This window comes from Epinephelus lanceolatus, chromosome 6, assembly GCF_041903045.1.
Source record: "Epinephelus lanceolatus isolate andai-2023 chromosome 6, ASM4190304v1, whole genome shotgun sequence".
Classification (NCBI taxonomy): Eukaryota; Metazoa; Chordata; class Actinopteri; order Perciformes; family Serranidae; genus Epinephelus; species Epinephelus lanceolatus.
Window position 1 is genome coordinate 42452213 of NC_135739.1, and position 26061 is coordinate 42478273.

General features: G+C 42.6%; 1 protein-coding gene across 5 annotated transcripts in view; it reads right to left on the reverse strand.

Annotated features, from left to right (window-relative positions):
- Positions 1-26061, reverse strand: part of LOC117253947 (epidermal growth factor receptor substrate 15-like 1) — a 151902-nt gene that overhangs the window by 46581 nt on the left and 79260 nt on the right. For 4 of the 5 annotated variants that reach the window (XM_078169075.1, XM_033621854.2, XM_078169072.1 and 1 more), the window contains exons 14-20: positions 25652-25724; positions 14493-14654; positions 14023-14220; positions 13528-13707; positions 9487-9592; positions 9148-9198; positions 929-1065 (exon numbers count right to left, since the gene is read on the reverse strand). In XM_078169075.1, the coding sequence (XP_078025201.1) occupies positions 929-1065; positions 9148-9198; positions 9487-9592; positions 13528-13707; positions 14023-14220; positions 14493-14654; positions 25652-25724 (907 nt within the window). The remainder of the gene's footprint in view (positions 1-928; positions 1066-9147; positions 9199-9486; positions 9593-13527; positions 13708-14022; positions 14221-14492; positions 14655-25651; positions 25725-26061) is intronic. The other variant, XM_078169073.1, reaches the window with a different exon arrangement.

The following is a 26061-nucleotide window of genomic DNA, read 5'->3' on the forward strand; positions in this document are numbered from 1 at the left end:
CTGCTTGTTGCCTCTCCTTAGCAGTGGTTTCCTAGCAGCTATTTGACCATGAAGGCCTGATTGGCGCAGTCTCCTCTTAACAGTTGTTCTAGAGATGGGTCTGCTGCTAGAACTCTGCGTGGCATTCATCTGGTCTCTGATCTGAGCTGCTGTTAACTTGCGATTTCTGAGGCTGGTGACTCGGATGAACTTATCCTCAGAAGCAGAGGTGACTCTTGGTCTTCCTTTCCTGGGTCGGTCCTCATGTGTGCCAGTTTCGTTGTAGCACTTGATGGTTTTTGCGACTCCACTTGGGGACACATTTAAAGTTTTTGCAATTTTCCGGACTGACTGACCTTCATTTCTTAAAGTAATGATGGCCGCTTGTTTTTCTTTAGTTAGCTGATTGGTTCTTGCCATAATATGAATTTTAACAGTTGTCCAATAGGGCTGTCAGCTGTGTATTAACCTGACTTCTGCACAACACAACTGATGGTCCCAACCCCATTGATAAAGCAAGAAATTCCACTAATTAACCCTGATAAGGCACACCTGTGAAGTGGAAACCATTTCAGGTGACTACCTCTTGAAGCTCATCAAGAGAATGCCAAGAGTGTGCAAAGCAGTAATCAGAGCAAAGGGTGGCTATTTCGAAGAAACTAGAATATAAAACATGTTTTCAGTTATTTCACCTTTTTTTGTTAAGTACATAACTCCACATGTGTTCATTCATAGTTTTGATGCCTTCAGTGAGAATCTACAATGTAAATAGTCATGAAAATAAAGACTGTTTGTGATTCTTACAGCACTCATCCATCCCAAGGAAATTCCCAACTCAGTGGTTGTGTTAGTGACTCAAATAAGCTGACAGTAAGTATTCATCTTGAAATTTGTGCCATTCTTAGGAATTTAAGATTCCATGTTCTGGCCTTCCATCTTAAACAAGTACCTTGGAGGGTAATGTGGCACTTTTACTGAATGGTTCTGGTGTGGAGAAGGGGTCCATGTTTGTGGTCTTCTTGAAGAAATCTTCTGACGAAGCCTTGAATGGATCGGTCTCTTTAAACGGGTCTCCACCAAAAGGATCTGCAGCATAAATGATGCACAATTTCAGCTACTGAAGTTCTCACTTGAGTGTTTCTTCAACTTAAAACAGACATTGCTCAGCAATTTCAAACAACAGATGACAGTTTTTTTAAACATGTTGTGATAGTCTACACATGATCAACAGCAGTATCATTTTGTGATGGTGTATGCCATTGTTTTAAGGACAAAAAATTCACAGTACCTCTACTTTAAGCATTGGACACTGCTAGGATTTTATGCCTGAACTTTAATGCTGTCTGTGCCAATTCAATGTGCAACCAGTAAAAAGACTACCACCCCTAATGTAATGTATACAGTTTGCCTCTGCATTGCATCATGGGCCCAATCTTGTGATAAGGTCAGCTAATACTTTTGTAGGCAGTTTTTTTGTTTGTTTGTTTGTTTGTTTTTTTGAGTCATTGGACACAAATTCCATAATCAACTTTGAACATACTGTCATTAAATTGGTCTAAGAGAACACTAGATTTTCTGCACCTCCTCTGGGCTCTGTTTTCAGGCTTTCAAAATCTAGCCCACAATGGGACACTTTGGCTTATCACAAGTCAATGCAGATAGAGGGTTTCTGATTGGCCGTGCTAAAAATGCAGATGTGCGTGCACATCCCTTCAGTGAAAGCCTGATTTAATAGCGGAAAATGTTACAAAAAAGGTTGATACTTCAGCATTAGGAATAACTGCCTGCACTGCAAATAGGGCAGTCATAACATCAGATTTTCACTACACAACTATCGTGGCCAAAGTAACTCACGATAACAATTTTATCATGTTAGCTCTAGAAAATTTCAAATAATAATAATGATGATAATAATGAAAATACTATCTGTCACATTCATCTTTTACTTGGTTTATTGTGTGTTTTGTCTCTGTTTTGGTAAATGAATTACCATGAAACTTCAGTTAATAAATTGCTTCAATCACTCAACCAGCAGATATTTGGGAAGTGGGAAGGGCCCTTATTTCCTGGGAATTAAATGAGAAAAATTAAATGGGAAATGCTATCAAATTGTTAATTTAATTTAAACCAGTATGATATTACTTGTATAAAAGGAGAGAGAGAGTTACAACATTTTATGGCACTGAATTACAGCACACAGCATGCTAAAACAACACCTCTTTATCCTCTTATTCACAACATAGATTAGAATTTATGAAAAACAGTTTTGATTCGTTTGATCATTGGACCTTTATTGACTGAAGGATTATAAATAATCGAGGAATGGACACATGTTTAAACTTCGTGACCTCTTAAAGAGGCAACAGACAGCATTTTTTCCTAAATTTATCATTATGAAAATAATATGGGTTGCACAGGGTAGTGGTCACAGTAAAATCAGACTATCAGCGTTTACATAGATTACTTAGTGGCTTTGCAATCTTTGTAATAAGCTTCTGCCACCGGTGCTGAAATTTTGCAGAAAAAAAATCTGCTTTAAGGGGCCGTTCAAATGTAGCGCGCACAAATCCATTAGTTTCAATGTAGACGCGCGTCAAGCGTGCTCACAAACCAAAGTGACGCCGTAGCAGCGCGCGTTCGGTACGACGTGCCTGTTTTTGCATGCGCGTCCGTGGCGCACAGAGATGGAAAAATTTCAACTTGCACTGACACTGCATGTCATGTGATAAGAATTAACCAATCAGCTCCACGGACCTGCTTCTTCCTTTCCGTCCAACGGACTTCACAACATCCGGTGGTGTGAAAGGCAGCAAGCAATGGAGGAGCAACTGATCATTCTTGTCCAGGGATACCCAGAGTTACATGACCTGTCTTCGTCGTACTACTTTGACTCCAACAGAAGGAACAATGCCTGGAGAATTATCAGCTCGGAGCTTGGGATAACTGGTGAGCATGATGATACGCTATTTCTGTGTCACTTTTTACTCCCCCTGTGAGTGACAGGCGGTTTTGGTTGCTTAGTAACGGCAGGCGCGACAGTAGCACAACCTCCGAAGCGCCTTGGATAAAAGGATGGAAACGGCACAGCTGGCGATTTCCACGCGCTTTTAGACGCTACATCTGAACGGGGCCTTATGGCAGGAAACGCATCATGTATTGCGAAACTGGTCGGTCAGCCAATCAGGCACTGGAGCTGGTCCTTACCAGGAGGTTTTTTTTTTTTAGTTGGGCATGAGATAGTTGAGTCACAAGCACAATGGCAGACGGACAAAGTTTGGAAACAAGTGAAAAACGCCTAGCAAAAGAAAACGAGCTCCTCTGTCTGAGGAGGCAAGAAGAGCAAAAACGAAAGAGGCTTCAAAACAGATGTCCAGCTAGTTTTCTTTCTAATGGATCAGTAAGTAACACGGCTAAATGTTAGCTAGATGAGAGAGGACTGTACCGTACTGGCTGCTAGTTAGCTCCTAGCAGGCCAGTATCGCAAATCGCCACAACCAGGGACCGGGTAGCGAGTGTTGGTCGGCTGACATCCTCGTTGCCATTCTACGGCAGCCCTCCGACAGTGATACCCCCCTCCCTTCCTTCTTTTCTCTTCTCAGGGAGGCAGCTATCGACGAACATCGCCCAGCTTAGTTACGCCCAGCTGTGAACACTGGACTTTTCACTGCAACAGCCTTAGACTGAGGAGCATCAAAATCAGTTAACATTAGTCCACACAGCTCTCCCAAGCTGGCCTGGAGAGCGGGGAGATCATGTCGGTCACTGGCCATAAATGTGAGGGCAGCCTTCACAGCCACTGGGCACCCAGCATCTCCGACCGGGAGAAGAGGAGTAAAATCCTCTCCTCCGCACCCATTTGTCTGGTGAACGCCTCTCCTCTGTCAATACACTCTGCCAGCAATTTAATAATATTGATGCCAGTTGTAACATTTGAATGTTTTAGTAGTGTGTGTGAGAATGTATAGTGAGCTGCTGACTGTTAAAAAAAAAATAACTGCTGCGCGTCGGGGTTCCATTCCCCTGTCTGGAGTTATTTTTCAAGTCACTGGCTCACTATGCATTACCCCTTATGTGTCTGCTGTTGTTTGTACTGATACTGTACATATTGGTATAATTTACTGTGAGTTGTTTGTACTGGTACTGTGCATTGTGGTATAATTATTTGCATTACGATTTGTTTTTTCTTCAGATAAATCTGATAATTGTTGCTCGGTCTCTTTACTCATTTATTTAGTATAGTGTCCACACACCTTCTCATTCTACATATACATAGAGGTATACTGGTGGCTCTACAGCCTACATTTTGATTATCCGTGTCCGTGCACCCTGGTGGCGCGCCTCGTCCTTCTGCTGGGGGTCGATTTGCTGCGGGCGGTGTGGCCCAGGTCGGGACCATTGCGGGGGCCTGACGCTGCAGTTGCTTGGGGGGCGGGGTTGGGTGGTGGCCCGTTGGGTTTCCTTGGGGCCCGCCTGGCCTGCTGTCCATGGGTGCTGGGGGCCTCGCGGCGCCGGGGTCTGGTTGGCACCACCTTCTAGCCCCTCCCATCCATCCCTCCAGCCCTCGGGCCGGGCCTACACTGGCCTGGCCTCCTAAACCACATTTAGTTCACTCACCACACATTCCACAGTTTTAATGCACCACATACACTCACTCTTCGAGGTGCAGACCACTGATGGATTGGGGGGCTTCATGATGGGGCAGACTATGGGACAGTGGTGTCCGGTAGCCCTCCATGCTGCCCCCTGCCCCGGTCCGCATCGGGCGGTGGGTGGGCGGGCCCTCCTGCCCCGCCTGTCTGGGGTGTGTCTCTGGCTCTCTGGGGGTGCCGGCCATTGCCGCCCTGGGTCCTTGGGCCTGCGTGGTGTCCTGCGGCCTCTGCGGCTCCCTGGTCTTGGGGTCTGGGCGCTCCTGCGGTCTTGGGGTGCCATACTGCCCCCCTTCCCCCGCAGGGCTGGCCCTGGACCCTGGTGATGGTTTTCATAAACACATTGGGAGGGTTCAAATACACGCATGCATGTTCGATACTTCAGCTCCGTGACGCATTGCAAAGAACCGATGGGATCACTCCAAAGGGGCCCACTTGCTTCTCAAACCTACCACACCGCGCTGGCAACTCTTCTCTGCAATCGGGCTTTCCCCCTCCACCAAGACTCTCACATTTTTGGTGTTCAGTATAGACTTCTCTTTTGTTTTTGTTTTTCAGTACAGTATAGTAGACATGTATATGTTTATTTTTGATAATCTGCATGGAGCACAACCACCTCAAGGCCACAATACATCAGCTACACTGCCTGTTTCTCCCGTTTTTTTTTTTGTTTGTTTATTTGTTTGTTTGTTTTTCCTCCTTCTTCTCCGCATGCACTGTCACTATATAACTCAGGACTTAAGCACCTGCCCCCTCCCCCTTGCTTGTTTCCTTACTTTCCCCTTGACACACTTTGGTGTATCACGGCCCTCTCTGACTCACATTAGGAAGTTTTTCCAATAAAGGCTGTTAGGCTAGTCTCCAGGGAGGGTGGGTGACGGTCACAACCACGCATTATGGGTATAAAATACTTGACTGCAAGATTAACAGTGCATCAATCTTCACAAGAAGCTTACACCCTTTAGTGGCGCTAAGCTATGAAGACCAATGCAGACAAGTAGGAGGAAAAAAAAAAAAAAAAATGAAATGAATGACTAGTACTGGTACAGGTTACCCCATAAAGTGTTTGCATATGCCTGTGCTCATTTGGTGGAAGGGGCTAAGGACAGAGGAAAGCTTCATAATAAATTCCAGCATTTTTGTTTTGTTTTTTTGTTTTGTTCTGGGGTTTTTTTTTGGCCTTTTCCAGAAAACTGCCAACCTCAGCTTAATCCATTTATTCTCCCTGTAATACCTCGCCTAATGCCTACAATATTAGACCACGTATGTTCTGCAGTATTGTACAATTTTAACAACATGAGGCATTTAGTTAATGTCTTCTGTGGAATCTCATAGATGACCAGGGATGGACTGGCCATAGGAAGTACTGGGAAAATTCCCAGTGGGCCGTTCTAGTGTGGGCTGGTAGTAAGCTTTTTTTTTTTTTTCTTTTTTTAAATTTATTTTGGTTTTTGGCTGATCAGCCCACAGAGCAGAGAGATGATGGGCCCACTGGTTTGTCTCTCATCTGAACACTGGCCAATCACGGACCACCCCTATCCTACTAGCCCCCGCTCCCCCCAAACAACGTCTTGCGTGAGAGAGGAGATAACGAGCGCCAAAGAAAAGTGAGAAGGAAGCTACATGCACAAATGGAGCTGACTAATAAAAAGCGCAAAGGGGGGCAGAGAAGGTGAGAGATAAAAAGATTAAATATCTACAGGCGGAGGCCGCCAAGTGTATGAAAATTACACATTTGTTTGCGAGGGCTGGGGCTAGCAGTGGTGGTGCATGTGCATCTGCTACCGCTAGTCTGCAACAGGTGCGCCATCAGGACAGTGATGATGGAGGAGAGGAACAGATTGAGGCCAGAGATCCCACCGAGGCAGAGGGACAGGACAGCAGGGAACAGGAGGAGGTTCAGAGTGTAGGAGAGGGAGGCACCCAAGGTGATGGAGGTGAAGTGGTAAGCAGCACTACAGGGAGTGTATGTCTAGCTATTTGAACTTGACACAATAAATAACAAATGACAAATAACAAATGCTGTTTTTTCTGCTAGCTAGCTTATTAGCTGTCTGCAATCTGAACTCTAGCTGACTGCATTTTAAGAGTTTCTAGTTCCTAGAAGACTGTCAAACCTCTACACACCACTGTGATCTTTATAAGAAAGTAGGATGGTCCTCCCTCAGACCACTCAGCTAAGTAGTGGTATTTGGGGCTGGTATGTTCATGTATTGAAGGGGAGTACAAGGATGATGTCCAGCCGATTGTGGTGGGCTGGGCTGGGCAAAAGTCCAGGGCTGATTTTATATCTCAGTCCAGCCCTGTAGATGACTATGATAAGAGGCACCCTTTGGGTTATGAACCCAGGCAAGAGTTGCAGATATCAGTCAGTGCATGCTCCTTCACACCCAGCATCAGATTTCAGTGATATCTGGTGCAGAAATGTTCTGCAGGATGAAATGTTTGCAGTTAAAATGTATTTTTTTTGGATTACCACAAAAATCAGATGTATGATGGGGGGCTTGTACATATAATGAATGGAAAAAAGGATGGTTTCACATACTAGAAAATCTAACCAAAGGCAGGGACCAAGCAAGCAATACTGGGTTGTATACTGTGGAGTAGTTTAAGTGGTTGTACTACTGTGTGAAAAAGTGTGATTTCTATCACTAATCTTCATCTACTTGGCAGAGAAGTGAAACTCAATATCGCTGAAGAGGGAAGTGTGACAGAAGTCACAGTTGCGCATACTGCTATTTCACATATGTAGAGGTACTTCAGCATAACACAAGGCTGCCCCCACAAGCACAGGCCACTCTTGGATGTGTGTCTGACTGTTATTTGAGGGTTAAGACACCATTTCCCAGAAAACTGTGCTGTTTTTGTTTGTTTCAGTAGATCAGAATAAGGTAGTTTTATAAGCTTAAAGAACTGATTCAACTTATCAAAAAAGCCTGATCATATCATAACCCATATAAATTATAATAACATATCCTATTATCTGTATTAATTCATCTCATTTCCTAGACAATGGCCAAAATGTGAGCTATGACAGAAAAAAACTGAGGCACGTGCTTTGTTTTAATTTAAAGCACAATATGTATAAAACTACCATCTTGCAGTTGTATACCTCCATGAACCAGTCAAGCTGCAGTTACAGTTTACATCCATGTCTGTGAAAACATGGATACTTCACACACATCTATACAATCAGCACAGTTTCAAGGTTGACACCCAAGATTGCTGTCACCATTTCAAATGTCTCCTCTTCTGTTACTGAGGGATGACACTTAATTATGGCCAGAAAAGTGTTTAATGCAGAATATTAAGAGGTCACAGTGATGCTGACCTTTGACCTCTTCGATATAAAATGTCGTCACTTTATCATTTTATCCCATTAAACATAAGCAGGGGTTAAAGCAAGAAAAAATGTTGTGCCTGAAATGTGGAGCATGGAAGATTTGTGTGCCTGAAATCTGAAATGTTTTCCGGAGCGGGGGGCTTGGTGTTGTGATCACAAAATGAAGAAACAGAAATATATGTGCTGCAAAGGAACGTGTTTATTATCAAAATGAACAAAAAGATTATAGCTTTAGTAGTTACTTTTCAGATTAAGCTTTAATAGCATAATGATTTTATAAATAAAGATTAAACTTTCAGTGGTTACCACACTTTTTAGACTCACAAGTCAGTCTTTAGACGCTTTGCTTAACTAAAGACTGATGACTTTCTCTCTGATTTTGTGTTTAGATGGGCGGATACAATTTCAGAGTTTAAAAAAACTCCCTACATTGCAGAACCAATAGTAAATCTGCAGGGCGGTCCTTCGGTGGCTCGCTGAACTCTTGTGCTTGTAAACATAGTCCCACTACAAACATGTGTAGCGGTACAAAATGGCTCAGCCACGCTCGCAGAAAACGCTGTCAAAGTTAGTGGATGTTTGTCGCGTTTGCGGCGACACATTCTCGCCAACTAAAAGAAACAAACATAATCTTTTACAAGGCTGTGACTCATCCGTCCGGCCGGACTATAGAGGGAATCGCCTTGTTGTTTACAAATACTTCCGGGTAGAAAACCAGCAGAGCTTTTAGCTATATATATATATATATATATATATATACAGCTGTATCAGAGCCAAAGGAGCGAGTTTTAAAATACATTTATTTGATCGGTTATCGATGAAAAAACGTCCGATGCTAATTATGGTAAACAGTAGGCACACTGTGCGCCTAAATCATTTTCCCGGTTCGCACATATATATATTTTTAGGGGCAAATGCGAGTGAAATGCTCGCGCTGCAGAGCACTTCTGCCCGTGCCGGACATAAACTTCGCCACGCCGGAAATCCGGCCCTGTGCCTCAGAACTTTAACCCCTGCATAAGTGTAAAAATTGTGTCATAATTAGCACATGAATTCCTTAGTTATGGCCAAAAACGTGTTTTATGAGGTCATGGCAACCTTGACCTTGGACCACCAAGTTCTGATTGCATGATTGCATCTTGAGGCAACAAAACTGAGCTCGTTTTTCTAAGTAAATACCTGTGGTTGCTGATGGCTGCTTTGCAAAAGGGTCATTTAGGAAAGGGTCACCTAAAGGAGAGGAATCCAGCAGAGAGGGAGGAAAAAAGAGGAAGACAAAGAAGACAAAGAAGACAGTCAGAGAGCAACTAATGTTAAAAATAATATGAGCTGTCTAGAGGACAGAAAACTAAAGAGAAACAGAGCAGTAAACAGTCAGCTAAGAGATGAGAGGAGAGGCATAATGTGTGAAAAAAAGAGGGGATGAGGAAGAAGAAGAGCAGAATACATGGATAATAGAGTCGGGGAAGAGAAGCTAAATATCCCGAGGAACACTGATAAACAGAGGGGAATAGTAACCTTTGAACGGGTCTGTTTTGAAGGGGTCTTCAGAGTGGAAGGGGTCAGTGTGAAGCTCCTGAGGCTGATTGTTGAACACAGACGGCTTCACTTTGAATGGATCCTCCTGTGATAAAGAAAGAGACAGAGGGAGATAAACAGTCTTAGCAAATACACACACATATGCAATACATGACAGTACTGATAACATTGCATACACAAAGTGCCAGATTCTCTACTTCAGTCTGTTTTCAGGCACTCTGCCTCAAACACGTGCTTTATCAAACAGGCATACGAGAAGTTGCAGTTTGCATCTCCATTTAATGATCGCGTTAATCTCATTTTTAATCCCTAACTTTACTGTTACTTTACTGTTTCTGTATGCCACAGAGTTGCCTTTTATAAAATCCGTCTGTAGGCGTAGATTGGGCTTCTTTGTGCTTGAGTTGTGGGAGAGCTGCAGCGCTACAGAGCAGAGCCCAGCATCAGCATTGATGACTGTCCCCTGCAGTGGTGGTCTGCTTACTCAGGAGCCTATGAAAAGCTGTCTGCCCTAGCACGCAAGTATCTCACCTCCCCGGCAATCTCCATGTAATTTTCGGGACAATCAGGGCAGGATTCACGATTCAGGACAACTGCTTGGATTTCGGAACTGTGCCGAAAAATTCGGGACAGTCCCGAAATCCAAGCAGTTGTCCTGAATCCTGAATCCTGCCCTGATTGTCCCGAAAATTACACTAGAGCAGAGTCTGGAGTAGTAATTGCCTGATAAAACATTAAAAACTGATCATGGTGGTTGAGTTGTCATGCAGCTCCCACCGGCTGCACATTGGCTGCAGCAGTTCCGGCATGAATTACGGGTGTTGTAGTTTGAAGAAGAGAAGACAGCGCAAATTGCAGCCGCAAGGACAGGGAAAGCGCAGGCAGCCACGAGAAGGAGTGATTTGCACGTTGCAGAGCAGCCTTTTGTTGTAACTGTTCAAAACTGTTCTATAAACTGATACAGCTGTAACGAATGTACCAGGTGTCTTTTATTTTGTTAGCTTTTATTTTTTATTAAGTTTAAAGGACAAGTGCACTTACATTGATTACATCCATGAAATAAAACGAGAAATTGGAAAAGAGGAAAATAATTTAGAAAATTGTTAAAATAAAAATGGGGAACTGATCACAGATTTATTGTTTCTGTGTGTTTTTACATCTATTGTTGCATTAATTTGCAGCTATGCTTTTAATGAAGCTGACATGTCATGACAGTCGAGACTGAAGGTTGCAGCACTCTATATTGGGACTAATCTCAAAAACATTAGAATGTAATGGCTAGGTGTACTGCATCTGTGTTCAAGTGTGTTATTGTTGAAAACAATAATTATGACTTTATAAAACCACTTTTTGTAATATATATCAATCTTTTGATCATCTGCCACAATAATGTAATGAATTTAAATGAAAATACCTCAAGTTGAAGGCTTTTCTCGGCAATTTTGAGATGAGATTAAAAAAGAGATTAATTAGATCAATTAATTACAGATCATAATTAATTAATCTCTCCATTTTTTTAATCTCTTGACAGTACTAATTATTTGCACCTTATTGCACATCCATGCAAACTGACAATATACAATTAGGCAGGCAATGCAAGGCAGCTTTATTTGTATCGCACATTTCATATACCAGGGCAATTCAAAGTGCTTTACAGAGCAATGAAATATAAAACATAATAAAGGATGCAGATTTACAATAAAAGAGTAAAGAGAAAAGATATAAAAGTTTAAATTAATCACAAAATTATTTACAAGTTTACAAAACAAATCACAATTAAAAATATCAGAAGAGCAGATAAAAGGTGCAAAGATAAAAAGATTATTTAGAATGATTTAAAATTGAGTTTAAAAGTAAGTTTGCAGTCATTGTAGGATGGAGTAGGCAGAGTTGTGGTTTGCTACATTCACAACTGCATTCGTCTTTCTTTTTACAGTATATTAACAATGACTGTTTGGCTTTTGACATGTTGAGTGTATGTCTAAGCCACTGCAACTGGTAGAGCGAGAGAAATGCCAAGAGCTGCCAGTTCAGCTGTTCAGAGCACAGCAAGTGAGATATCGCATTCATGAGAATGGGACAGGCGGGCAGACATACATGCAATCAACCCAGAAAGATAATGCCTCCAGCCACGACCTTTGCCGGCATGGAGGCATCAAAAGATGGACAATACTACCAGTTGACCCAGGTTGCAATGAACTATCCTTTAATAGTTTTTCACTTAGCCAAAAGTGTGGCACTGAACCTTAAGAGAGCTTTTTAAAAGAATGCCTAGGGAGAGCAAAGCCTGCCCTAATTACACCACATAAGGGCACACATACATACCAATCCACTTCCCTCAAGATTGAATTTCGCTTTCAAAACACAGGAGTACTTTTTTTTGCAGTTTGCCTTGCTCTGTATGCATTCTGCTAGTCTGATTTAAAGCCTTGTGACAAGGACGCCCAATATGGAACTGCAACTTGCAACAGTGTGTATGTGTATGTGTGTATACGTGTGTGTGTGTGTGTGTGTGTGTGTGTGTGTGTGTGTGTGTGTGTGTAAGTACATAAAGACGTTTCTTCATGTGCCATCCTGACTCATCCTCACTCTGTGCTGGGCTCTATCTTGTTATGGCTCATTAGAAGATCTGCCCTCTGCTTCATAGGAAATCCTATGAAGCAGAGGGCAGCAGAGTATGATCCCACCATTGATCCCATGAACTGTTTGCCAGGTGTAAGAGGGCCTGAGCCAAGGTAATTATGTTATTATGAGTAAAGTGAATGGAAGCAGAGCTAAATTGTAGGATTAGATGAGTGCAGTCTCCAGGGAACACATTGGAGAATCAGGGAGAAAAATAATAACGAAGGATTTAGCAAAAGACAGGTCAAATAACAGAAATGACAGCTAAGAATTTGGCATGCTGCAGTTTGCAGACTGCTGCTAATCTCTTGTCTAGATGATAATAGGCCCGGGCAAAGAGGAGGAGGAGTAGGATTCTAAAAAGCCTGGAATTAAAAACTTTTTTTCTGCAATCTTTAAGAATTCTAAATAAACCAATACTGTTAGCTGAAATATTTTAAAGGACTGTTTCTTGTATCAAAAATAATATTAAGATGCCAATATGCTTTATTGAACTGCTGCTGATTTTCATGTATCGCCTTGCCATAGACAATGTCATGAGTTGTTCAATGATTTCTATTACCAGCAGCTCAGTAAACGCTGCCACATACCATCTACACCGGTGAAATGTCAGAAAGGTATGATGGTATGAAGAAATTAATACAGCCCAAGTCCAACACACACTTCACACAATAAAAAGCAAGGTGAGAGCTTGGGTTTGCATTCTTGACACAAATATTTCACAATGGGTCTGCACCATTACTACACCAGCGTACGCCTGTGGTGTGCCTAGCAGGTGGAGTATGTGCACCATTTGATGGGTATCATAGCCAGCAGATGCGCCAGATCCTCCACTAACTTTGAGCAGTAAGAGCGGCCAATATTTAGCCACAACCACATGGCTCATACAAACAAAATAAAATCAGATTGATAAGACTGAAAACTGATGATTTAGGCTTAAGTAAAATCATATTAAAATCATTACTGTTAATGCAGGCAATTATTTGTCAATTAGGAAAGCTATTATGGCTTTTGCCCCATAGACCGTCATTGTTGTTTGCTGTCAGCTGACAATTACGTAGTTGATGCTGCTGGCTGACAGATTACATTCCATTAAAACAGCTTTCCTGGCCCTCAGCGTTACCTTTTATGTGGCACTCTAAAATGGAATGGACCCACTTTTCACGTGTACAAGTGAGTGCAACACTATGAACGTTTCCATGGAGAGACTGAATATGTGTGCCGTTATCCCCATGTTTAAACAATATCATGTAGGGTTGCTAACGTAGCCTGTGGTCCCTTAATTCAAATGCATTCTAGCCTGTTGATAACATCAGTTAGAGGCCCTTTAGTCTAGAACTGGAATGTGTTATCAGCCACATTGGGAGGTAGAAGCAGAGTTCTTATAGAGATCCTTACCTGTGCTGCTCTCACCATGGCTGGGAATCCACCGTTCTCTCTGTCATTGAAGCCCTCACTCATATCAGCAAGGTTGGTCATACTGCCTCCATGGGTTCCGTTCAAGGTGCTGTTGTACTGCTCAATGCTTTTGGACACTTCCTGTTGGCTGTCCTGAATCTGGGACAACTTACTACGAGCCTGCAGGAGAGAGAGAGAGACACACACACACACACACACACACACACACACACACAGTTCAATAACAGTGGGATAAATGGATACATTGGTGCATGTTCTTCTTGCTTGAGACAGCTCTTCAGTTATGTCTGATTAGGATATCTTATTTCTGAACACCTGCTAGAGATGAATGCATGTGAACACACAAATACCGACTTCAGTGGTAACAGAGAAGTAGATTATACAGTGCAATGATGCCCTCTGTTGACACTTTTCAGAAACACACACACACACACACACACACACACAAACACAGAGTAAGTCCCTGTGTCCTACCTGGTTGATCTCATCCTGTGTGGCCTTCAGAGACTTGATGATAGTCTCAAGTTGGACCTTGCCAGCAGCAAGGCTCTGCTCCAGCTGGTTCTCCTCCTGCTGCAGCCGGCCAAGGTCGGCCTTTGCCCGGCTCAGCTCCTCCTCCTGGCTCTGCAAATCTGACTCCTGAGAGTGGATCTGACTCTGGAGGGTTGAGATCTGGAGGCAGAACAGAATGAAATTAACATCTGCCCAGTGACAATGGCCTTTGAAATCATCTCTGTATCTGACAATTTATTAAAGCCATAAGCTGCCACCACATCATTAAAGACACTTTACTTTCTTCCCTTTGGCACTATCTAAGTTGCCTCTTAGTAATTGTAACATTTAGCTGAACTGTAAAACAAACCCCAATTTGCATCACAGGGGTGGAAACTTCTGCCATGTTTTCACTGTCTCCCACATCCCCCAGTTCTTCCTCTCTCCCTCACCATCTGAGACTCTTCTTGGCACTTCATCCTGACTTCGTTCAGCATGTCCTCTAGTTTGTGTTTCTGCTGGTCCATTTCCTCCAGGCGGTCCTGGGCATCTTGTTTCTGTGCCTCCAGGTCTTGCAGGCTGGCTGTCTCTCTGTCCAAGTCATTCTGCATCTCCTGAGGAACAGAAATTAAAACAAGTTAAGAGTGTCAGTAAGTATCATGTGCCAAATATTGGTTTCCATCACATAAAATAAGAAAAAACAAAGCAATAAGTGGTCAGATATAGGGTTGGGCGATCCAAACTGGCATATAACGATGTCAGGGAAATGCTGCACTGCTGCTATAGTCAAGAGCCAGTCATATGACACAATTTCTTCACTGTCTGGTGGTTTGGGAAACTGTAGCTCACACTGAACATTTCTACAGTCATGGTTTACTGCTGACCTGACATTGTTCACCTGCCTGTCCCGAGTTCTGCCTCTCTCTCCTCACTCGTCACACACATATTGCACTGAAAGCTTCTGCAGAGGCTGCAACAAGCCAAAAAACTCCTCCACTCCTTTAATCCACCAGCAAACTGCCCAGTTTCCAGGCTGTCCATTCCCGGCAGCACACGGGCCTGATTACAGAGGCAACTGCTGTATTCCTGGAGCTCCACTAAGCATGTCTATTAGTCGCAAGCATCACTTGCTTTCATTTTTGTTGGCCAGACTTGGCAAAAGCACATGGGGTATGGGAAGCATTTTATCATACATAATTCGACATGTATAAATGTGTTCACATATGTGGTCCCACCCTCTAAAGCCCATACCATGTCAGCTAACGCACTAAATATCTTCCAAGGGGGGGCAAAACAACACGTATGCACTTCAGCACCTCTGCTGGAAAAGTCCTAGGGGAAACACTGTCCTAAATCTATGTATGTTAACATTTATCTTGTTTTTATTTAGATATAAAACTTAAAACAAGCAAACAACATAAGAAGAATAAAGAATAGTCTTACAGAAAATGTCTTACAAATTTGGGAAGAGAAAGTTATAAACATTTTTCTGATCTAACTTGAGTTCACAAAATACAGGACAGAAATATACAAAATTCATTCTGTTGTGGTAAACAGTGCCATATGCTGTGAAAGTGCAATTTTAGCATTTCTTTTTTAAGATTAGGTTCCATCACACTTGTTTTAACAAACTTGTTTTAACAAATAAATACTAATTTTTAAAAGCATCCATGATATTCATACATTTATTTTAATACTCTCTTGCTAAAAAAGCATTACATTTGGTGAAGAGCGCATAATGACTTGTTGAGGACTCAAAACGCATAGTTTAGGACTTGAGACTCGACTTGGGACTTGTTAGCCTTGATTTGGGACTTGACTCAGGACTTGCCTATCTTGACTCAGGACTTGACTCAGGACATGAGTGCAAAGATTTCTGACTTGTGACTTGGTCCCACCTCTGACCATTGCACATAATGTTTCTGTGGGTTATTAATGACTTTAAAAACAACAGAGTCAGCCCAGCACATGTAAGCAAATACTGATCAGTGACTGTAACGGAGGGAAATCTTTTTCAATAGTGCCAACAAACTTTGACGCTAAAATAGGTGCCAACAATTCATCTGGTAGATAAGTCTCTGATCTTCTGCAGACGGTGAGTAGAGGCCCAGCTTTTGGACCTACCACAGAGAGGGTCAAGCCCTTTTCAGATAGGAGGTGTGCAAATTTGCAGGAAAGCCCAATCAGTCTTTTTTAAGCATTGGCAGCATAAAAACAAAATCAGGGAGTGTGGCAAAATGCCGCCTACCTACTTTTGTTTATACAAAATGCACCTTTTTCGGGGCAATGGGGGGTGTGAGAAAGTAAAACGTGTAGCTCAGCGTGTGACGTAAACAGTAACGTGGGAGAGAAGCTGCAGCTGGTCAGTCCTTCGGCGATTCTCTCATAAGTCGGCCCGTTCTTCACCGTTCCTGTCATCTGACGGTTAATTTTGCGAGGGCAAGGAGGGCGCGCAATTCCTTGTCTCCCCAGATGTTCATCTTCATAGTGTCTGTCAGGTTTGCGTTTCCCTCGTCCGACTAGCTGCTCGCTAATTCCTGCTATCAGCTGTTGTTAGCTCAATAACTACGATGACAACTGTACGTTTCAAGACTTTACTCAAACTTCAGCACAACAATAACAATGACAGCCCCCGCACTTCCTTACTCAGAACATACATGTAATTCGCACATGCGCAGTGGGAAACATAGCACATAACAAACTCCCCTTTTCTCTTTAAAGAAAAACAGTGCAAAGAAAACATTTCTTTTTCTTCTTAGTGGCCTTAACAGATAGCCAGGTTTAAAGTTTCTGCTTTAATAACTACAGTTGAACAGTAAAAAAAGTCTTTGTTGTTTAGTCCATTTAGCTTTTAAGCTGCCATACACCTTCACTGAGAGCCCTCAAGAGAACGAGTGCAGACGTCCCCTTCTTGGTCAAGCAGTCAGCGAGCTGCTCCTTAGTTGCTGACCACATGATCTGCTGAATAGTCCCAGAGTTTATGAGCTCCTTGATACTGCTGATCTTGAGTCGGAGTCTTTTCTCTGTGACTGATTTGGTGGATTTGACACCATCAAAAAGAGAGTGGTTGTCTGTTACACACACAATAGGTATAGACGTCGGAACTAGGGGTCAATTTGTCTGACTTACATTTATCTCTTTCATATCATTAATGCATAGATCTATGCTTTTGATGTGATATGCAACCTGCCTGACTACATACAGTAGCCTTGGCATCCAGGATGTTGTGTCCATCCTGCAAACCTTGCAGCCCCAAACCCAAAAGTGTTTGTTAGGGGGGCCTCTTGCTGTGTGGCTCTGGTGGGGTCCACAGGAATGGGTTGGAGATTTTTTATGTACATCCATTGTTGCACCTGTATTTCATCCTCCACAGAGAGAACCTCCATTCCAATGTAGCTGAAGCTGTCCAATTTGAAAAGCAGCTTTCAATTGAGGGATGACTGTCGTGGAGAATGTTTCTGAACCTCCCCAAATAAAGTCATCCACATGACAAGCAAGGACTCCCATCACATTGCAGGAGTCATCCAACCAGTAGAACACTGCTGGGTCAACTTTTGACACAGTACCTCCTGACTGCTGCATAATGTCTTTCACCCTGTTGTACCAATACAGAGAAGCGTCTGCCAGGCCATAAACACACTTCTTCAACTTCCACACAGTTCCTTTGCTCTGAGCTTCTCGGGGAGGCTGAATGTAGACATTTCGGGTTAACGCTTTACCTTGCAAAAAGCTTTAATGTCCATGGAGTTCAGCTGCCATTTCTTTTGACATATAACAGCCATGATCATTTTTAGAGCCTCTGAGGCACACGTAGGTGAGTCTTTTGGGAGCTCCTCAGTGTTTCCTCAAAGCCTCTTGCAGCTAGTCTGGCTTTAGGTACAACACCATCTTGTGTCTCCTTGAGGGTGCACACCCACCTTGTAGAGATGCATTTCTGACCTTCGTCTTTCACCCCTTCAAAGACATTGTTCTGTTTCCAGTTGCTGAGTTCAGCGTGTTTGGCAGGCATGAAGGCATCATCATTCACAATCAGTACGTCCTCTTTATGGCAGTTTGCACATAATTCAGCATGCTCAGATGGAACCACTTGAAGATTTTCTACTTGTCCTAGGTCCACTGATCCAGTTGTGCCAGCAATTTCCTCAGGCTCTGCATACTGTAAATTGTACCAGTTTTTGTATGTTCCAGTGGCCTTTCCTGCGTGGCTGAGGATTTTTCCAGTGTGTGCTTGGCCACTTCCACTGTCTGTGTATGTAACTACTTGTCCAATTTTCAGCTTAAGTCCTTCACAAGTAGTATTTGAGTGTGTTTGTGATGCATCAGATTGCTCATGATCATCCTCTCTTTGGTGTGTTGATGTGTGAGGGGGCTCATTGTTATCCTCAGCATCTTCATCATTTGAGGGTACCTCTTCCTCACTTTCATTTTCAGTGTAATTTTCATTGAGTCCGGTATCTGGTAATGTGGCATTTTCAGTTCCCATCAACTGATTGTCTCTTTCTCTCAGCATACCTTGCGAGCCATCAACCTTTCGAAGTCTAGATTGATGTACACGAACATAAGCGCCCCCGTGGCAAACAAATATAACCACACCATCTTGGCCGAAGACCACACCTGGACCTTTCCACTGTGTAGAAACCACTTGTTTGTAGTAAACCTTATCCCCTGTTTCATATCGGTCATCAGTGGGTCGCAGTTGTTTACGAAGGGCTCTTTGGATCCTCTCACAGCATTCTGCTTCTGTGAATGCTCTCTTTGTAGCATGTAATGCTGAGATGTGCTGGGCTATCCAAGTAGCCATGCTAGTCCCTACTAGAGTTGGCGGCTTATCAGTGAGAACTGATGGCAGATTTGGGTTCTGCCTGAACACTAGCTGGTAGGGACTATAGCCATGCACATTGTGCATAGAGTTTTTTGCCATCAGGGCCCAGTCTAGGGTTGTCTTCCAGTCACATCCATTGTCTCTCTTTACTTTCAACAGGATTTTAGTGAGGGTTTGATTATGCCTTTCTAAGAGACCGTTACTCCATGGACTATAAGCTGCAGTCGTTTTCACTTCAATATTAAAGTTTTCAGCCATGTCCCTCATTTCTTCATTGTTGTATTCACCCCCATTGTCAGTGAACAGTCTGCGTGGAGGACCATGAACACTTATCCAACAGTGAATAAAGTGCTTCACTATCTCCCTGGGTTTCTTGGTGGTAATAATGCTCCCCACACTGAAGCATGTGAAGTGGTCAATGGCGTGAAGATACCACATTCCTGGCTCTAGCTCATGTAAGTCCATAGCTACAGTTTCATTCTAATTTGAGGCCATGGGTAAAACTACTGCTGGCTTTTGCTTTGGTTTACTGTATCTGATGCATATCTCACAGTTCTTTACAATATCCTTCAGGATTGTGGTGCACTCCTCATCAGTATTACCTGAGCAGGTCAGTAGTTTTTGCAGTCTGTCAACTGAGGCATGTCCAAACTGCTTGTGCAGTTTCAATAGAATTTTTTGTTTTTCCTGTGTTTTCATGCTTTCTGAGGATGTCATCTTCATTTTGGATTTCACCTCCAACTGGGGTACTCTCATCCCTCAAGTTCACACACTAATGTCCTGACGATGTCAGTTCAAGTTTCACAGGTTGCTTGAACATTATGGCTTTGTCATTCTCAATGTCCAAAACTGCACCTGCTCTTTTCAGTGAAGTTTTGCTTAAAAGCAAAGGGATATCAGCTGGGACAACTTCTGTCTCAATTTGACATCTAGTCTGTGCTATCACAGCTGGGATTTTCACTTTCTTTGTGGAATGGACAATTCTCCCATTGCCAAACTTGAATGGTCTTGCACTTTTTATGTCCTTCATTTTCAGTAACTCATCCTGTGTTAGTTGACTGACATAATGATCAAGCCATTTATCACCACACACTGTTCTAGTGCAAGCTGTGTCAATCACAGCAGATCCCAAAGACTCCACCATGAAAATCTCTGTGTCAGACAATGTGTCTCGAGACAACAAAGTAATGTTGCACTCTTCTACCTCTGTTTGTCTTTCATCTTCTGTTATTTTAGCATGTTCATTTTTGTGGGGGCAGTCCTTTGCCCAGTGATATATGCTTTGGCAGAGTGCACTAGGCTTGTGCCGATTTCCGGTTTAACTGTTTCGGTACGGTTTAAGAGCTCCACCTGGTTTAATTCACGTCAACCGGATAAACCAGAGGAGAAAAAAAAAAGAAAAGCTTTTCACATCAGCGGCGCGTCAAGGGACTATATTCAACTTATCTTGCATTGTAACATGCATTATGACAACTTAATAAGGTTTATGTTTGTTTATAAATGAAGTGGAGGAGCCTACAAGTGTTTTATTTAGTTTGTCTCAGAGGCTTCAGAAGGACTCCGCAGCTCCGCTCCGCTCAGCTGTCTGCTGCTGCTGAGAGAGATCAAATTTCATTGGGGGCGGGGAAAAGTGCGAGGGAGTCAGCATACGGTGACCAGATGTCCCCGATTTCCAGGGACAGCCCCCGATTTGGGTGACCTGTCCCTGGTAAAAGCTGTCCCCAAAAATGTCCCCGATTTTGACAATGAATGGGGGAAAAATGCGCGCAGACTCAAGCACCAGTTATTACGGTAGTCAGTAAACGCATCGCCAGAGAAGACGTCATATGATGTACAGACGTTATCAGGAGGCACGACCAGACGCAGCAGCATCAACAACAACAATCTAGAGGCGGCAAAAAGGAGAGAATAGGAGACCAGCGGCCGTGTTAAATGGTATGTTATGTATGAACTTATTTATTTTGTGTGAGCTGGCAGTAGACTTGACTGTGTGTGTGTGTGTGTGTGTGTGTGTGTGTGTGTGAAGTGAGGTAAAGTAGGCTAAGTATGATTGTAACATGCAGTGCGTCTGTTTAATCTGAACTGAAGACCTAACGTAACGTTATAAAAGTCAGTGAACGTTAACATTATGTCACTGTTTTTATATCTGTCATTGGTGAAGCTGTAACGTTAGCATGAGATTACCAGGTGATGACATTGTATGTGGCTCTGTTTTAGAAAAGGAGGAGGTGGAAGACTGCTTTGGTAGCATAGGATTTTCTTGGAGGCATAGGGACCTGAGACTGTGTTAAAATAATAAATAAATAATAAATGGTAAATGGTCAATAGTTGTGTGTGTTAACTGCTGTATTTTGTGCCGGGCTGGCACCAGTCACTGCTGTGTGGGAAACCAATGAATTTAGTAGTTATAAATGCAGACCATCTGATCAGATGATGCCCTATGTCACTGTTTTGTACGTCACTGTTGTTAGTGAAGGTGTAACTTGTTATACTAGATTACAATGAGATGACAATATTATCTCTATCTTTTGCGAGTGCACTTTATAAATGTAGGCTATTCTTTGATTTTAATAAAGTAGCATTTTTGTTGTTGTTTAGCCTTGCTGATGCTGCTGCATGGGGAGATACAGTTATTTTTATTGTATGAAAAAATCATATCTGCAGTAGAAAGTTGCACTTTGGAAATTTGGTTTGGTACATAGTGATACATGGTCTGAAATGTTTAAGAATCTCTGATGTAGCACATTTCAAACAGAGGCAATTACATAGAGCATATAAAAAAGAGCACAATGACTAAATTATATAAGTATATTACCAACACTGATGTTATTTCTTTATGAAACTATTCACTTACTATTGGCTCTGTCTTGCAGTTCTTCTCATGTTCTCCTCTGCTCTTATTCTACCCAAGCTCCTGAGGCGGAGGCTACGGAGGTGGATGAATGAGGGGATTACGGTGATGTCATCCCTTTTTTTGATTGCCACCTTTTGTGTCATAAATATCAGTTCAGTATTCAGTTATGAGTTGAAACCTTTGACCAAAAAAATCCATCCTAACTCAAGCTAATAAGATTAATAAGATATTTTTGTCTTCCTCAGTGGATGGATGGTTGGTGATGTCACTCATTTGTTTGATTGCAACCTTTTTTGTAATAAGAGCTGGTCAAAATACTGAAAAAGTACTTGTCCCCGTTTTTTATTTCACAATGATAATATTTAATGATTTTTCACCACCGCACTGAAAATGTCCCCGATTCTCATCTCAGAAATCTGGTCACCTTAAGTCAGCAGTCATTCAGTTTGTTGCCCTAGTAACCCGCTTCCTCTGAAGAAGTTCCTGGTACTATTTGGGGGGCTGGAACTACTACAGGAATGTCCGCTCGCTCGGCCCTCTTAACCACCATGTCTCCACTGAGAGAGCGGAGTCGGAGGAAGGTTCCTTGGTGTCCTTCTGCGTCTTCTTCTTCTTGTGTAACCTTGTGTGTATTGGCGGTTAATACAGCATTACCGCCACCTAGTGGATTGGAAGCTCATTACACCTATAATGGGCTTTTATTGGCAAAAATAGCTCAAATGCGACCCCCAGTGGTAAAATTAGGTATATAATTTGATATATCGGTTCGGTTAGATATTTGGCTTTAAATCAAACCGGTTGGAAAATTTTCAAACTGGCACAAGCCTAGACTGCACATCTTGTCCTCCTACCGTATCTGTCAAGCGGATTGGTACCGTGAACAGCTGTTTGATTTTGCAGATTTGACCTACTTTCTCTCCTGCCGTTAAACTTTGTGTAGTAGTGTAGTGCATCAGCCCCCCTCTGTGGCGTATTATCGCCAAAGATCCTCTTCAAGGCAGCCTTCATGTTGTCAAACGTGAGGCCTGGACAAGCGGTGAGCGCCAACTGTTTGTCTTTAACATTAAGTCCCGCAGTGTCTAGCAGCTTGAATGCTAACACCGCATCTGGAAGCTCCATTTTGAACTGGCGAATTCTGTTGTACCTCCGTTCAGACTCAACAATGTAATCCACCATCGAAGCGCCATTGTCTCTTGTTATCCGGTCAAACTCTGTGTACGCCTCGTATTGGCAGTCCTTTTCCTCTTTCAAAAACACAGAGTCCCAGTTTTATCAGAAGTGTAGTCATTCCATCATCTTTATTCAAATCCCCTGCGGCTATTTCCAGCGCGCTGTCCCTCGCTCTTCCTGTTAGCGACAAGGCAACTGCCAAGGCCTGCTTCTTCTTATCCAAGTCAGTAAACAGTCCCCAGATTTCGACCTCATTTTTCCAGCTTTCGTATGATTTCTTCTCATCAAACGCTGGCGAAACTTTATAATTACCAGCGGCCACCTTCTGCTACCATTGTTAGCTCAGTAACTACGACGACAACTGTATGTTTCAAGACTTTACTCAAACTTCAGCACGACAATAACAACGACAGCCTCCGCACTTCCTCACTCAGAACACACATGTAATTCACACATGCGCAGTGGGAAACATAGCACATAACAGCTGTTTCCTGTTTATCCACGACCAGTTGGTCGCACGTGCGGCGTTATCAACAGCTCCTCCCACAAGTCATCAATAGCTCCTCCCGTTGCGGAAGGCCACCTCTGTCTGTTTAAACTTAAAGGGTTCCGCCAATATGACTACCCTATGAGGCGGAAAATTGGGCACCTCGGATCAACTCGCCAATCTGGCTCTGTGTGTCTAAATTCTCGCAGCTTGCTGGCAAAACAGCCCAACATTCGCAGAAAATCTGGCACTGTAAAAGGGGCTTCAGTCTCTGGCGCAGGTCAGCGTGGCACGGCGTGTCTGATAATGGAAAAGCAAATCGGCGCAGCATGGCTTGACTCGGCACAACCAAAAGTAACAGTGGAAGAGGCCCATTAGTCAGATAAAGCCAAGCTGTTTAGTGCACTTCATACAAAAACCTGCACCCACTGGGCCCTTGTATAGATATATGTTTGTATATACAGGGCCAGGAGAGACCATTATTTTTCAATAATTCTTTGAAAATAGAAACAGAGATAGGAAGATGAACAGTGACACTATTTAATTGACATGATAGCAGTCCACATTAACGCCTTTTCTAAAAATAACTTTGTCATATTTGCTGAAACTGTCACTAAATCTATATAGTATTACAAATATGAATTAAGATTTTGTTACTGTGTTGTCTTTTTCTCACCTCAAATATTGTCAGAAACATATTTAAGTTGCTGTTTAGCTGTAAAATGAGAACTTGGTCCAGTGCTTGGTACTCTGGTTGACTTTTCCAACACAGTGGCCGTATCATTAAAGCAAAACATGTTGTCCATTGCTTTCTCTTTGGGCAGTGCTGATCAAATGCAACTGGATTGCCTATTTCTCATATAAAATGATTTCAGAAACACATTTTAGTGTTCTGTTTAGCTGTAACATGATAATGTTGGTCTGGCCAGTGGGTGGTGCTTGGTGCTTTGCTCGACTGTTTCCAACATGTAGTTACATTCAGTGACAGAATCTAGGGATGCACCGAAATGAAAATTTGTGGCCAAAGCTGAAGCCGAATAAAATTAAACACTTGGCCGAATACCGAATACCGTTGTTTAGTTTTTCATTAGTTTTTGCAGATGAACCCCCTCCAGATTAGTGTTGTAACGGTACCAAAATTGGGACCCACGGTACGATACCAGTGAAAGTATCACGGTTCTGAGTAGTATCAGGATACCACAGCAAAAATGAGGCAGATGTGCCTTTTGTCATTTATAAAAAGATAAATCACTTTTCTATAATACATCAATGATATTTCAATGGAATAAATTACTTATTGACTTATTCATACTTCAAAAACGGCATCAATAAGTGATTAACACAGCGGGGATCAAAATAAAATAAAAAAATAAAATTAAAAACCAACCAGCCACCCTCCTCCCCTGACAAGTAAAGAACAGTCCCTAAAGTGCAGTGAGGTTTGTGGGCCGTTACCTGCCACAAAGAGAGAAATGTGAACGGCTCGTTTCTCCTCTGACACGTCACATACCTGTGTGGCGCCACGACTCGGCTGTCCAGGTCTTTTTGGGCAGTCATGACGCCAAGAAGAGGAAATTATTGGAGCCGGACTTCTCCGTCGCCGGTAAGCCTATGGCCGCCGTATTTGACAGGAATACATTCCTGTCCGTATCTGTGTCCCCCGTTCAACCCACAACCGGTGGGATTCGCCTTTAGTTCCTGCTGCTGGTTGAAATCTGTACTCGAACAGCGTGCTGAATGATTTATTTTGCTTGAACAAAACTATTTTAGTCGCAAATCCGAGTGCGTTGACGGATGGAGTAAAATATCGCCACACTGCTGACATTTTACTCCATCCGTCACAGCACGCTGTATAATTGCGTTATCAAAACACGCCACTATTATTCGGCCTTGCTTTTCACTTATTCCACCGAATACCTAATGTCTGTGTTTTTTACAATATTCGGCCAAATATATTCGGTTACCGAATATTCGGTGCATCCTTAACAGAATCTTGATCAATATTTGATCAGCGCTGCCTAGTTGGACATTTTGACTGCAGTTCACGAGAAGTAACTGGCATGACTGACTGAATCATTTTCATGATTCTTGCATATGCCATTAGAAGCACTATATGAGGAGGCAAGAGGGTAACTGTTTCATTTAATACTGTATAGTATTAATATATTATAGTGTCAGTTTCAGCAAATATAACAAAAAATATCTTCATAAAAGTTACCAACTGTAGCTTTAATCCAAGCAAATTGCAGGTGACTGACCAGTAACAAGTTGCACTCACCTGCACCTCTGCACTCTTGTGTCTGATGGCCTCCTCTGTCTCCCTGATGTCCTGCTCCAGAGTGTACTTCTCCCTAAAACACACACACACACACACACACACACACACACACACACACACACAAACACAACAAATGCACACAAAGGCGCATACAAACACACACAAGCATAATTAGAACAGAAAAAGAACCAAATAACTAAAAACCTCCTGCTGTGTACACTCAACTTGTCAGAGTAACAAGATGCTGGACTGGGATTCTATCAAATCCATAGTGTCACAGGCAAAAAGTTTAAAAAAAAAAAAAAAAAAAAGTGACAGTAAAAAAAAAAAGAAGAGCTGCTGGCAACTGCGTGTCTGGGACCTGATAAAAAAATTAGTGTGCCTTTCTGCATTATTTCAGATGAATTATT